Source organism: Hemitrygon akajei, chromosome 18, assembly GCF_048418815.1.
Source record: "Hemitrygon akajei chromosome 18, sHemAka1.3, whole genome shotgun sequence".
Taxonomy (NCBI): Eukaryota; Metazoa; Chordata; class Chondrichthyes; order Myliobatiformes; family Dasyatidae; genus Hemitrygon; species Hemitrygon akajei.
Genome location: NC_133141.1, coordinates 64,787,301 through 64,802,176, shown reverse-complemented (window position 1 = coordinate 64,802,176; position 14,876 = coordinate 64,787,301). Strand labels below are relative to the sequence as shown.

At 44.9% G+C, this 14,876-nt stretch overlaps 1 protein-coding gene across 1 annotated transcript in view; it reads right to left on the bottom strand.

Annotated features, from left to right (window-relative positions):
- Nucleotides 1–1,689: 1,689 nt before the first annotated feature.
- LOC140741490 (plexin domain-containing protein 1-like) overlaps nt 1,690–14,876 on the bottom strand; it is an 810,319-nt gene continuing 797,132 nt past the window's right edge. The window contains exon 14 of the mRNA XM_073071746.1: nt 1,690–10,329. Within this exon, the coding sequence (XP_072927847.1) occupies nt 10,210–10,329 (120 nt within the window). The 3' untranslated portion in view covers nt 1,690–10,209. The remainder of the gene's footprint in view (nt 10,330–14,876) is intronic.

Here is a 14,876-nt window from a genome sequence, read left to right as displayed (position 1 = left end):
TGGGTGTATGGTGTGTTGGCCTTCATTAGTCAAGGGATTGAGGTCAAGAGCCATGAGGTAATGTTGCAGCTCTATAACACCCTGGTTAGACCACACTTAGAGTATTGTGTTTAGTTCTTGTCGCCTCATTATAGGAATACTCTGGAATCTTTGAGAGGATGCAAAGGAAATTTACCAGGATGCTGCCTGGATTAAAGAACCTATCCTATGACGATAGGTTGAGTGAACTAGGACTTTCTCACTGGAGTGAAGAAGGGAGAGAAGTAACTTGATAGAGTCACAAGATGATAAGAGGCATAAATCGAGTGGACAGTCAGAGACTTTTTCCCAGGGTGGAAATGGCTAATATGAATGGCCATAATTTTGAAATGATTGGAGGAAAGTACGGGGGGGGGGTGGATGTCAGAGGTAAGTTTTTAACACAGAGAGTGGTGGTTGTGTGGAATGCCCTGTCATGGGTGGTGATAGAGGCATTAGGGGCATTTAAGAAATTCTTAGATAGACACATGGATGATAAAAAAATGCAGGGCTATGGAGGAGTGAAGGGCTGGATTGCTCTAAGAGCAGTTTTAAAGGCTGACACAACATCATAGGCTGAAAGGCCTGTACTGTATTGTAACGTTCTATGTATCATGGGTGATATTTATCCTTCAGTTATCAATAAATTATTCAGCCCAATCCATCACAAGCAAAGCCCTCCCCAGAATTGGGATGCTGCCGTAAGGAAACAACGTCCATCATCAAAGATCCCCACCATCCAGGCCATGCATTCTTCTCTCTACTACCATCAGGCAGGAGGTACAGAGCCTTAGGCTCACATCACCTGATCAGGAGCAATTATTACTCTACAGTCATCAGGCCTCTGAACTGGTGCTGATAACTTCACACACAACTCTGAACTGATTACACTATCTACACATTCACTGTCAAAGACTCTTTACAACTCATGTTCTCTGCATTATTTTTATTTGCACAAATTGTCTTTTTTATTGGTTATTTGTCAGTCTTTGTTTAAGTATAGTTTTTTCATAAATTCTATTGCTTTTCTTTATTTTCCTTTAAATGTCTGCAAGAAAAGGAATCTCAAGATAACATATGGTAACACACACTCAGGTTTATTTGGTACACCTGAACACCTGTTCGCTTTGCAAATATCTATTTAGCCAATCATATGGCAGCAATTCAATACATAAAAGCATGCAGACATGGTCAAGAGATTCATTTGTTATTCATATGAAACATCAGAATGGGGAAGAAATGTGACCTATGTGACTTTGACCGTGGAATGATTGTTGGTGCCAGACAGGGTGGTTTGAGTATCTCAGAAACTGCTGATTTCCTGGGATTTTCACACACAACAGTCTCTAGAGTTTGCAGAGAATGGTGAGAAAAACAGAAAAATCCAGTGAGTGGCGGTTCTGTGGGTGAAAATGCCTTGTTAATGAGAGAGGTCAGAGGAGAATGGCCAGACTGGTTCAAGCTGATAGGAAGGTGACAGTAACTCAAATAACCACACGTTACAACAGTGGTATGCAGAAGAATATCCCTGAATGCACAACATGTTGAACCTTGAAGTGGATGGGCTACAGCAGCAGAAGATCATGAACATACACTCAGTGGCCACTATCTAAAAAAGGGGACGCTGAGTGTATAAGTACATTGATAATTAATTTTTACTTTGAATTTGATGGAGTGTGTTCAACCAGAAATGTTATCACTGTTTCTCTGCGTTGGCTGTGGGATCTTCTCTTGAAACAGTCTGGCTTCTCCAGCTGCCGTATTATGACATAAGACATTGGAGCAGAATTGGGTTATCGGTATGCCATCATGGCTGACTTATTATCCCTATATACCCCATTCTCTTGCCTTCTGCCCACAACTTTTGGCATCTTCATTAATCAGGAACCTATCACTCTCCACTTTAAAATACCCAATGATGTGGCCACCACAGCCATTTGTGATAATGAATTCCACAGATTCACCACCATTTGGATAAAGAAATTCCTGTTCATATGTTCTAAATGGACATCCTTCTATTCTGATGTTGTGCCCTCTGGTCCTAGGCTCCCCCAATGTTGGAAACATTCTCTCCGGGCCTTTTGAATTAATGAGGAGGCAGGCAAGCAAAAGCACTCTGAAAGCTTTATTTGCACAAGAACAAGTGAGACATGAGGCAATCACATTGAAGACTGGCTCTGAAATCAGGACACGTAAAATCTGCCCTTGAAATTCACAAGTGCTCTCTTAAACACAAGTGCTCACAAGCAGTTTGACCAACTGTGTACACAAGCAATCAAATAAATATATTCTTGTCGAATTGTTCCACGTATGCTATTGCAAATCCTTCAGAACATCCCCACGTTCTATAAATGGACTGTGCTGAGTGGTCTAATTTGGACTGAACAGGGGCAAGGAATTTTTCAAAATGCCCGTGGAACAAGGAGAAAGGTATAAAACAGACTTCCTATTCTGGGATACCGCACCCCCCCCAACAATCTAAGCTCAAAACCCCACGTGTGTTTATGTGTGTATATGTACACATATGTGTTAGTACAGCCATGCTTGCATTACTTTTGGAATATGTATGCATGTGCAAAAGCGTAGATGTGTGTGTGTGCATGTGAGATCCATGGGCAAAGTCGAATACAGGTGTGACTATCTCTGCTTGTTGTTGAAAACACTGTGAAGCTAGGAGAAAACCAATTCAAACACAACCACTTAGACCAGGAGATTTAGTCTCCCATTTGCTTCTAGCTTAGTCTTTTCTCCTAGTTATAATTTTTTAAAGGTGTGTGCATCTCTGCCAAGGCAGAGATTACTTGTCCCTAATTATCCTTGAGAAGGTAGAGATGATTTGCAGTCTAGAACAACTGCAGTCCTTCTAGTGAAGGTGTTCTCACATCAGTCAGGGAGTTCCAGAATGCTGAAGTAATGTCAATGTGCTCCCAAGTCAAAATAGTGTGTGGTTTGGAGAAGTACAGGAACCTGAAGACCCACACCTCAAAGCACTCTGAGGGAACCCACATGGTATTGGGAACAACTGACAAACTCTTTAGAGACAGCAGTGGAAATTGAACCTGGGTCGCTGCCAGTGCATGAGTTATGCTAACCTGTACGCTACCATGTTGCCTAGAATGTTATGTTTATTTTATGTTTATCATACTGTATAAATTATGTTTAATTTATGTTATAGTCATAGAGTACTACAACAGAGAAACAGGCCCTTCAGCCCATCTAGTCTATGCCAAACTATTATTCTGCCTACTCCCACTGACCTGCACCTGGACCATAGCCCTCCATATCTTTCCCATCCATGTATTTATCCAAACCTCTCTTTAATGTTGCAATCAAACCCACATCCAGCACTTCTGGTGGCAGCTTGTTCCACACTCACATCACCCTCTGAGTGAAGAAATTTCCCCTCATGTTCCTCTTAAACATTTCACCTTTCATCCTTAACCTATGGCTTCTATTCCAGACTCAGTCAAACTCAGTGGAAAAAAATGCTTGAAATTACCCTATCTATACCCTCATAATTTTGTAAACCTTTATCAAATCTTTTCTCATTCTCCTGCACTCCAAGGAATAAAGTCCTAACCTATTCAACTTTTCCTGATAATTCAGGTCATCATCCTGGCAACATCCTTGTAAATTTTCTCTGTACTCTTTCAATTTTACTGATAGCTTTCCTGTAGCTAGGTGACCTCATGTTGATGTTAAAATATTGTTCTCATGTTTATAATGTAGAGTAGCACTGCTGCATGAAGCTAACTTTCATGGCATTTATACACTGGGTATGTACACCCATTGAAACTGTGTATGGTGGTGTTTGCCTGTGCCCACGGAGGTCAAGTTCATAGGTTTGGGTGGCGCAGCCAGAGGAGCCTAGGCAAGTACCTGCAGAGTACTCGCTACGTGGCAGATACTGCGGACGCAATGCCCGATCGGTGAAGGAAGAGAAGTTTAGGTCAGTGGGTGGGGTGATGGGCAAGTGGGCTGCCCAGTCCAGAGTGAATACAGGACTCTTGTTTTTTAAAGATTAGCTTGATCTATCACAAGTACATCAAAACATAAGTGAATGTGCATCAATTCCAATTAGTGGGGATTGTGTTGGAACAGCCCACAAGTGTCACCACACTTCCAGCACCAACACAGTATGCCCACAGCTCACTGACCCTAACTATATGTCTTTGGAATACGGGAAGAAACTGAACCATGTGCGGGAAACCCATATGGTCATGGGGAGAATGTATAAACACTGATCTTATAGCCTGTGCTGTAAAACATTGTGCTAACCGTAAGCTGTACATATCCTAATGTGTATTCTGTTATTGTGCCTTGTTGACAGTGGCAAGGCTTTGGGTTTTTGTCAAGAGATGAGCCCCTCTTCTTCGCAAATTGCCCAGACTTTGACCTACTGTTGCAGTTTCTATACTTCCAGTTACAGTGGGGGGGGGGGGGTGCTGACATGATAGCATAGCTGTTAACACAATACTGTTGCTCTAAATGCTATGTAAACTATGTTCTCTCCGTGACCGCATGGATTTCCTCCAGCTCTCTGGTCTCCTCCCACATTCCAAAGACATACAGGCTAAGGTGAGTAAGTTGTGGACATGCTATGTTGGGGCCAGAAGCGTGGTGACACTTGTGGGCTGCCCTCAGCACATCCCTAATGCAAGCAATGCACTCCACACAACAACACACACAAAATGCTGGTGGAACACAGCAGGCTAGGCAGCATCTATACGGAGAAGTACTGTTGACGTTTCGGGCCGAGACCCTCGTGTTTGCTCTTTAAATGCACTCCACTGTGTGTTTTGATGTTCAGGTAACAAATATAGATAATCTTCAGCCTTTACATGGCTGGTCCAGTAACAATTATGGTCAATGGAGGCTTGTAGCTTCTGCTGATTTAGTGACAATGTTATAATAGGATGGCAAGGGTAGGTGGATTGACTTCCCCACGTCTTTGTTTGGCACTTGCTTGGCATGAAGGTTACTTGGCACATTAGTCCGTGCATTAATATGTTGAGGAACGTAATTAACAATGAGCAATGGCCAGTGGACATTCTCACCCCTGACCCTATAGAAGGTCAATAGTGAAGCATCCAAAAACAGTTGGGCTTGGGCCAATGCCCTGAGGAACTCCAGCAGTGATGTCCTAGGGTTGAGATCATTGCCTCTCCCCCCAACAATCACAACCAATCTCCGTTGTGTGAGCACAGACTCCAGTCAGCTGAGAACATTGCCAATTAAGTTAGATTTAGCAGGGATTCTTGAATTTACACTCAGTCATGATATCAAGGGCAATGCTTCATGCCTCAGCTGTGGAACCCAGCTCATCTGGACCACAACTTCTGAGATCTGGAGCCAGCAGTCTTGCCAAAACACAAACTGAACAAGTGTAAGCCAGTTCTACATATGGGATCTGATACCCAGGGGTGTTTAGGGGGAATGGGAGGTGAAGAATAAGGTAGCACAAGCAAGGACACAGATTCCTTCCCACATTCTTGTACAAAAAAACAATTATGTCTGGCATGGGATCATCATTGCAGAAGTTCTGTGACTTATGTCCCTCCTAAATCTAGACAGTCCTACGTGCACCTTTGATAATGAAAATTCATTTATTTCAAAATGTAAACAGATAAACAAAAGCAAATGTGAAATACAATGCTGACAGGCCTTGACAATGAGGACAGCACAGAGATTGTATCTCTGGGGGAAGAGGAGGATGAAAAACTGTGCATATTAACTTGAATCCATGCATATTAATAAGAATGATTCCAGGAATGAAAGGGTTAATGTATGAGGAGCGTTTGATGGCTCTGGTCCAGTACTCACTGGAATTTAGAAGAATGAGGGGGTAATCTCATTGAAACTTATTGAATATTGAAAGGCCTAGACAGAGTGGAAGTGGACATGATGTTTCCAATAGCAGAGGAGTCGAGGACCAGAGGACACTGTTGCAAGGACGGGGCTGGGGACAAACCCAAGTGCAGGACACAGGCGCGGAGAAAGAGTCGGGAGACGCTAGCACCATAGCGAGCGTGGAATAGGTATCCGGGAGAGTCTTTATGTGGAGACCAGGTTCACATAGAGAATCCAGGAAACGATGCGGAACTTAGAACGAACAGTCCTAAGGAACCATGAAACGAGGTTACTCATACAAGAGTTAAACAACCAACTGGCAGCTCCTTGTTGTTCCAGGATTTTTATCCTGCATTTATTGATGTATGTAAGTGTGTGTAATTAGTGGAACTGGGAATGATTGGAAACTAAACGAGGGGATTGAGGCCCAATTACTGAGGTAATAGCAAGATGGGGCATTGCCCGACGGGACCATGACAGTACCCCCCCACCCCTCAATGGGAGCCTCCAGGCGATCCTCCAGACTTGTCTGGATGATCCCGATGGAAATCCTGGATGAGGGAAGGGTCTAGGATGAAGGAGCGGGGAACCCAGGAATGCTGTTCTGGACCATACCCTTCCCAGTCTACCAGGTATTAAAAACCCCTGCCCCGACAACGCACATCCAGTAGTCGGACAGTGTACGCATGATGGTTGTCGATGATACGGGCAGACGGGGGAGTTTCGGTCAGAGGACACAAGGGGCTGACGGAAACTGGCTTTAATTGGGAAACATGAAAGGTAGGGTGGATGCGCATAGATCTTGGCAGTTTAAGTCGGACTGCTGTGGGATTGATAACTCTTTCAACCTTGAATGGTCCCAGGAAGCAAGGGGCGAGTTTCCTAGGCTTGTTCTTGAGTGGGATGTCCCTGGATGAAAGCCGCACCATCTGCCCCGGTTGGTACTCTGGCGCCGGAGTCCGGTGTCAGTTGGCCGTCTTCTTATTGCGATTTGTTGATCTGAGTAGGGCCGTGTGTGTTTCCTCCCAAATCTTAAGGCACCGATCAATATGGTCCCGAACCGACGGTACCGCAATCTCCTCTTCTTGCGCAGAGAACAGCGGGGGTTGGTACCCAAGGGAGCACTCGAACGGAGACCTCCCAATGGCAGAGCTCACCAGAAAGTTGTAGGCGTACTCAACCCATGGGAGGTGGTCGCTCCAGGTCGACAGTTTGTTTGCCATTACACAACGTAGCGTCACCTCCAAGTCTTGGTTGACCTGTTCTGTTGCCTGTTCGTCTGAGGGTGGAAGCTGATGACAGGTTGACCGATTCACCTAAGGCTTGACAGAGGGCCTTCCATACCTGTGAGACGAACTGGGGACCACGATCGGAGATGATGTTCGCGGGGATTCCGTGGAGGTGGAAGACGAGAAGGTCTGTGGTTTCCTGAGCAGAAGGGAGTTTAGGGAGGGCTACAAAATGCACCGTCTTGGAGAACAGGTAAACGACTACGAAGCGATTAATAAAGTCCCTCAGCACATCATTGAAGGTCCAACTTCGAGCAGATGGTGGTTCTGTGAAGTGGTTCAAATGCCGAATTAATGAGTGGTAGTGGGTACTTATTTTTAACTGTTATATTGTTTAGGCCTTGGTAATCAATACAAGGATGAAGCGACCCATCCTTCTTTTCTACAAAGAAGAAACCGGCGCCTACTGGTGAGGATGAAGGTCTAATAATGCCCGTTGTGAGGGACTCGCTAATGTACTTCTCCACGGCCTCTCTCTCCGGTCAGGATAGGTTATAAAGATGACTGGTGGGTAGCGAGGCCCCGGGGAGGAGGTTGATGGCACAATCATACGGGCAGGGAAAGAGCCCATTGTTTATTGAATACCTGTCCCAGGTCGTGGTATTCTGTGGGGACTCTGTACAAGTCGAGGGGTTCCACGACAGGCAGGGTTGCGGTAGTCTCCCTGGGAGATGCGGCTGACCACAGACAGTTGGCGTGGCAAAACGGGCCATGCTGACTATCCTCCCGGTAGACCAGTCGATGTAGGGATTATGGTGGTTCAGCCATGGGTATCCTAGAACTAGAGGGGCTTGAGGTAAATGGATGAGATTGAATCGTACCTCCTCCTGATGGTTTCCGGAGAGAATCAAGGTCAGGGGTGGCGTATAGTGGGTCACACGAGCCAGCAGTTATCCTTCCAGTGCCCAGGCCTCCAGAGGGGTATTTAGTGGCTCTTGAGGTATTCCAGCCTGGGAGGCTATGTCTTCGACTAGCAGATTGCCCTCGGCACCGGAATGCACCAAGGCGGATAGGGACAGGGACTGTTGTTGATGATTCACGATAGCCAGGATCTGCATCCGGGTTTGGGGAACTGAAGGGAGTGTCACCTGACTCACCAGAACAGTAGGAATGGGAGCTCTGCGAGGAACGGAAGGGAGAGAGAGGTTAGGGCTGGTTGAAGAAGGTAAGGTGGACTGTGGGATGACCCGCAGAATGGGGTGACCGGTCTTTTCCCTCAGACGCTCTCGAAGTCGATTATCTAGCCTGGTGGCTAAGAGAGACCAAGGAGTCCAGGCTGTCCGCGTCATCCCTTGCTGCTAATTCATCTTTTATCTTGTCAGAGAGACCTCGTCGAAACACTTCCCGTAGTGCCTCGTCATTCCATCCAGAGTCAGCTGCTAGTGTTCGTAAGTCTATGGAGTATTTTGCTACGCTTTGCGAGCCTTGACAGAGAGTCAGTAGGTGTTTAGCGGTGTCCTTACCTCGAATAGGCTGTTCAAAAACCTTCCTCATTTTGGAGACGAAGGAGGAGAGGGAGGAACAGACCTCTGGCCGGTTGTCCCAGTTCGCAGTGGCCTATGCTAAGGCATCCCCGCGCAACAGCCCCATGATGTACGCAATCTTTGCTCTGTCTGAGCTGTACGTACGTGGCTGTTGCTCAAAAACCAGACAGCACTGCAGTAAAAAAACCCGGCACTTCCCTAGGTCCCCAGCGTAGGGTTCTGGTTCGTGTACGTACGGCTCTCAAGGTGATGGTATTGCCGACCCAAGGGGCGTAGCCATCCCAGGGTTTGTGGTTTGGTCAGACTGGGTTCGTGGAAGGGATGGAGCAAGGGGAGTGCATACCCGGTCAACCTGCTCAGACCTTCTTTACATCCTTGGACAGGGCATGAAGGTTTTCCATGACTTCTCCCAGCGGTTGATCATGTAAGCCCAGTAGGGAGCCCTGGCTGATGAGGGCCTGTAGCACGGGGTCTGTGTCCGCTGGGTTCATTCTTGCTCAGTTTGTTCTGTTGCAAGGATGTAGCTGGGGATGAACCTAAGTGCAGGACACGGGCACGGAGACAGAGTTGGGAGGCATTTCACTGTAGCGAGCGTGGAACGGTATCCAGGAGAAACTTTACACGGAGACCAGGTTCACGTAGAGAATCCAGGAAGCGATGCAGAACTTAGAACTGACAGTCCTAAAGAACCATGAAACGAGGTTACTCATACAACAGTCAACCAATGAACTGGCAGCTCCTTGCTGTGATTCCAGAGTTTTTATCCTGTATTTACTGATGGGAAGTAGGTGTGTGTAATTAATGGAACTGGGAATGATAGGAAATTAGACGAGGAGATTGAGGCCCAATTACTGAGGTAATAGCCAGGTGGGGCATTGCCTGATGGGACCATGACAGGCACAGGCTCAAAATAAAGGGAGATCCATTTAGAATAGAGATGAGGAAGAATTTCTTTAGCCAGAGGGTGTTGAACCTGTGGAATTCATTGTCACAGACAACTGTGCAGGCCAAATCATTGGGTGTATTTAAAGTGTAAGTTGATAGGTTCTTGATTAATCAGGGCACCAAAGGTTATGGGGAGAAGGCAGAAGAACGGGGTTGAGAGGGATAATAGATCAGCCATGGTGGAATGGTGGAGCAGATTTGCTAGGCTGAATGGCCTAATTCTGCTTCTATACTTTATGGTCTTAACTGTACTATATAAATTATATGAACCAAGTCAAAATTCCATCCACTTCCCCAGCAAAGTAGATGAAAATGTCCCATTGTATAAGGTCTACCTATACTCTGGTATGTTGCATATATATGGATCTGGACATAACTGGTTCACAAAGAAATAAATGTACATATACTTATTAGTTGTAACTTATTCATCATCATATTGTCATAGGTAGGATTGGCTGTTAGCAGGGATGGTGGTCGGTACAATTCCATCATAATGTGAAGCTAGTTTGTAAGGTAATCCTCCACAGATGGGATCTGGGAAATGGAGAGAATACAGCTTTGTGCATCATGGTTAGAAAAACCACGATCATTTTTCACTTCATTTGGTTCATCCTGGGAAGGTTTTAACACTGCACAGCTTCCAGGAACCCTTCTTTATCATGACCCATGGTGTCCACCTCTGTGTAGGTTGGCTGTCCAGCATTGTTCCTGAACTTCATGGCTGGCCATCTGTGGGGACGGCGCTGTGATGGGAACAAAATGGAAAGCGTTACTTCAACAAAATAAAGAAGATGCTGAAAATCTGAAATAATCTGAAATGTTAATTTTCAGAAGGCCTTTGACAAGGTGCCGCACACGAGGCTGCTAAACAAGATAAGAGCCCATGGAATTATGGGAAAGTTACATATGTAGATAGAGCGTTGGTTGATTGGCAGGAAACAGAGAGTGGGAATAAAGGGATCCCATTCTGGTTGCTGCCGGTTACCAGTGGTGTTCCACAGGGGTCCATGTTGGGGCCGCTTCTTTTTACGTTGTATATCAACGATTTGGATTATGGAATAGATGGCTTTGTGGCTAAGTTTGCTGATGATACAAAGATAGGTGGAGGGGCCGGTAGTGCTGAGGAAACAGAGAGTTTGCAGAGAGACTTGGATAGATTGGGGGAATGGGCAAAGAAGTGGCAAATGAATTACAATGTTGGAAAGTGTATGGTCATGCACTTTGGTAGAAGAAATAAATGGGCAGACTATTATTTAAATGGGGAGAGAATTCAAAGTTCTGAGATGCAATGGGACTTGGGAGTCCTCGTGCAGGATACCCTTAAGGTTAACCTCCAGGTTGAGTCAGTGGTGAAGAAGGCGAATGCAATGTTGGCATTCATTTCTAGAGGAGTAGAGTATGGGAGCAGGGATGTGATGTTGAGGCTCTATAAGGCACTGGTAAGACCTCACTTGGAATACTGTGTGCAGTTTTGGGCTCCTTATTTAAGAAAGGATGTGCTGACATTGAAGAGGGTTCAGAGAAGATTCACTAGAATGATTCCGGGAACGAGAGGGTTAACATATGAGGAACATTTGACTGATCTTGGACTGTACTCCTTGGAGTTTAGAAGGATGAGGGGGGACCTCATAGAAACATTTTGAATGTTGAAAGGCATGGACAGAATGGATGTGGCAAAGTTGTTTCCCATGGTGGGGGAGTCTAGTACGAGAGGACATGACTTGAGGATTGCAGGGCGCCCATTCAGAACAGAGATGTGAAAAATTTTTTTTAGCCAGAGGGTGGTGAATCTATGGAATTTGTTGCCGCGGGCAGCAGTGGAGGCCAAGTCATTGGGTGTATTTAAGGCAGAGATTGATAGGTATCTGAGTAGTCAGGGCATCAAAGGTTATGGTGAGAAGGCGGGGGAATGGGACTAAAGGGGAGATCGGATCGGCTCATGATGAAATGGCAGAGCAGACTCGATGGGCCAAATGGCTGACTTCTCCTTTGTCTTATGGTCTTATGGTTACATTGGTGCCGGAGGATTTGGTGACACTTGCAGGCTGTCCTAGTGCATTTTTGGATTGTGTTGCTCCATTTGCCACCAAAAGGCAGAATTTCCCGGTGGCCACCCATTTTGATTTAACTTTTCATTCCCATTCTGATATGTTTGTCCATGATCTTCTCTATTTCCATGGTGAGGCCACACTCAGGCTGGAAGAGCAACACCTCATATTCCATCTGGAATATTTCTCTAACTACCAATAATTTCCCCTCCCATTCTCTCTTCTTCCATAGGGAAATTCAGGAGGGCAACAGCCCCTTTGGCTTACTAAATCTGTTCCAGCCATCAACCATCCATTTACACCAACACTAGTTTGCTGTCTGTTCTACATTCTCCCCTCATTCCCACCAACTCCTTTCAGTTTCCACCAGTTACTTACAGACTTATGGCCTCTAGTTAACTTACCAATCGCCGTCAAGATGCGGGAGGAAACTGAAGGACCTCACAGGGAGAATATGCAAACATCACACAGACAGTGGCCTAAGGGTGGGATCGAACACAGGGCTCTAGTGCTGTGTCAGTATTGGAGAGGTGCTCTTCTGTCTCCCCTCATGTCCCTTCTCTTCTCCTCAACTGCCTATCACCTCCCTCTGTGGCTCTTCCTCCTTCATTTTGTCCCATGGTCCACTGGGAGCCAGAAGTGAGCAGTGGACTGAGGAGGTGTAAAATAGGTAGGGGAGAGGAGGGTTGGGGTGTTGGAGTTAGGAGACTGAGACAGGTAGATGATAGATGTAGACAGAGTCAATGATGATTATTAATACACTCAGTGGCCACTTTATTAAGTACCTACTGTACCTAATAAAGTAGCCACTAAGTGTATGCTCGTGGTCTTCTGCTGTTGTAGCCCATCCATTTCAAGGTTTGATGTGTTCTGCATCCAGACATGCTCATCTGCACACGACAGTTGTAACACGTGGTTATTTGAGTTACTGTCACCTTCCTGTCAGCTTGAACTAGTCTGGCCATTCTCCTCTGACCTCTCTCATTAACAAGGCATTTTCATCACAGAACTGCTGCTCACTGGATGTTTTTGGTTTTTCCGCTATTCTCTGTAAACTCTAGAGACTGTTGTGTGTGAAAATCAGCAGTTTCTGAGATACTCAAACCACCCTGTCTGGCACCAACAATCATTCCACGGTCAAAGTCACTTAGATCACATTTCTTCCCCATTCGGGTGTTTCATCTGAACAACAATTGCTTTTGACCATGTCTGCATGCTCTTATGCATTGAGTTTCTGCCACATGATTGGCCGATTAGATAGTTACATTAATGAGCAACATGTGTACCTAATAAAGTGGCCACTGAGTGTATCATGTACACTGATGTAAATATTATTAAACACACAAATGAACTCAAGATATTAGGAATAACTAGAAACATATTTATTTTGCTGTGAGGATATATGGTTTTAATAAACACAGACCACTAATCAAAAAAATTACAGTTTATACTCTGATTCATAAAGAGTGGAAAATGTGAATTGGAAGTGAAGCAAAAGGCTAAGAACATCTGACATGCACAGTGTTCACTGCTTGGTGTTTACTGCTCTTAAGTGAAACAAAAGCCAAGAGGTTCCAATCTGAGGTAGTGGAAATGTATAAATTTAACAATTTAACAATTAATATTTTTCAGCTTTTCTTTCCACACCAGATTGAGTTGAAAGAACTATAATACGGGCCACACGCATCTACTGTGTTGCCAGACCTTGGGGAGGTTGGATGCTTAGACAAACAGTTAAAGATGTGTGGGAATGATTTAGACCATAAGACATAGGAACAGAATTAGGCCATTTAGCCCATTGAGTCTGCTCCACTATTTGATCATGACTGATTTTTTATCCGTCATAACACCATTCTGCTGCCTTCTCCTTGTAACCTTTGACACTCTGACTAATCAAGAATCTATCAAACTTCTCTTTAAATATACCCAATGACTTGGCCTCCACAGCCGCCTGTGGCAATGAATTCCACAGATTTACCACCCTCTGGCTAAAGAAATTCCTGCTCATCTCTGTTCTAAAGGGACATCCTTCTATTCTGAGTCATGTCCTCTGATCCTAGACTCCCCCACGATAGGAAACATCCTCTCCACATTGACTTTATCTCAAGATTCAAGATTGTTTATTGTCACTTCCAGTATATGTGTAAAGGAGAACAAAGTAATTGCTACTCCAGATGCAACTCAGTATAAAAAAACACAATAAGATAAAGAACTCAATAATAAAAACACAATGACTATAAATACGTAAGATAGGTTATATACATAAAGTGATGCTAGGCACAGGAGTGTCTGTACAGCAGGTGACTCTGACAGGAAATGATAAAGTAGTGATGGTTGGGGATGTGGAGGTGTTGATCAGCTTTACTGCTTTGGGAAATTACCAGTTGCTCAGTCAGGTGATCCTGGTGTGGATGCTACTTAGCCTCTTCCCTGATGGGAGTGGGAAAATGGTCCATGAGTAGGGTGGGTGGGATCCTTTATGACATTACTTGCCTTTTTCCAGCACCTTTCTGTATAGATGTCCTTGATGGTGGTCAGCTGGTGTCAGCGATGTTTCCATACCATGCAGTGATGTAACTTGTTAGGATGCTGTCAACTGCGTATTTGTAGAATGACGTGAGTATAGATGTGCATAGTCCAGCTCTCTTCAGCCTCTTCCGAACGTAGAGGCATTGGTGAGTATTCCTGATTGTGTAAATGTGTTCTGGGACCATGAGAGGTTGTGTACGATGTGCACTTCCTAGAGTTTGAAACTGCTCACAGTTTCAACTGATGTGCCACCAATTCAATAGGTTTCAATGAGATCCCCCCTCATTCTTCTAAACTCCAGTGTATACAGGCCCAGAGCCATCTAATGCTTCTCATACCTTAACCCTTTCAATCTTGGAATCATTCTCATGAACCTCCTCTGGACCATCTCCAATGCAAGCACATATTTTCTTAGATAAGGGGCCCAAAACTGATCATAATACTCTAAGTGCGGTCTGACCAATGCTTTATAAAGCCTCAACGTTACATCATTGCTTTTATATTTGAGTCCTCTGGAAAGGAATGCTAATGTTTCATTTGTCTTCCTTACCACTGACTAAACGTGAAAGTTGACCTTTAGGGAATCCTGCACTAGGATTTCCAAGTCCCTTTGCACCTCTGATTTTTGAATTTTCTCCCTGTTTAAAAAATAGTCTGTGCCTTTACTTCTTCTATCAAAGTGCATGTGCACCCACTTTCCTACACTGTATTCC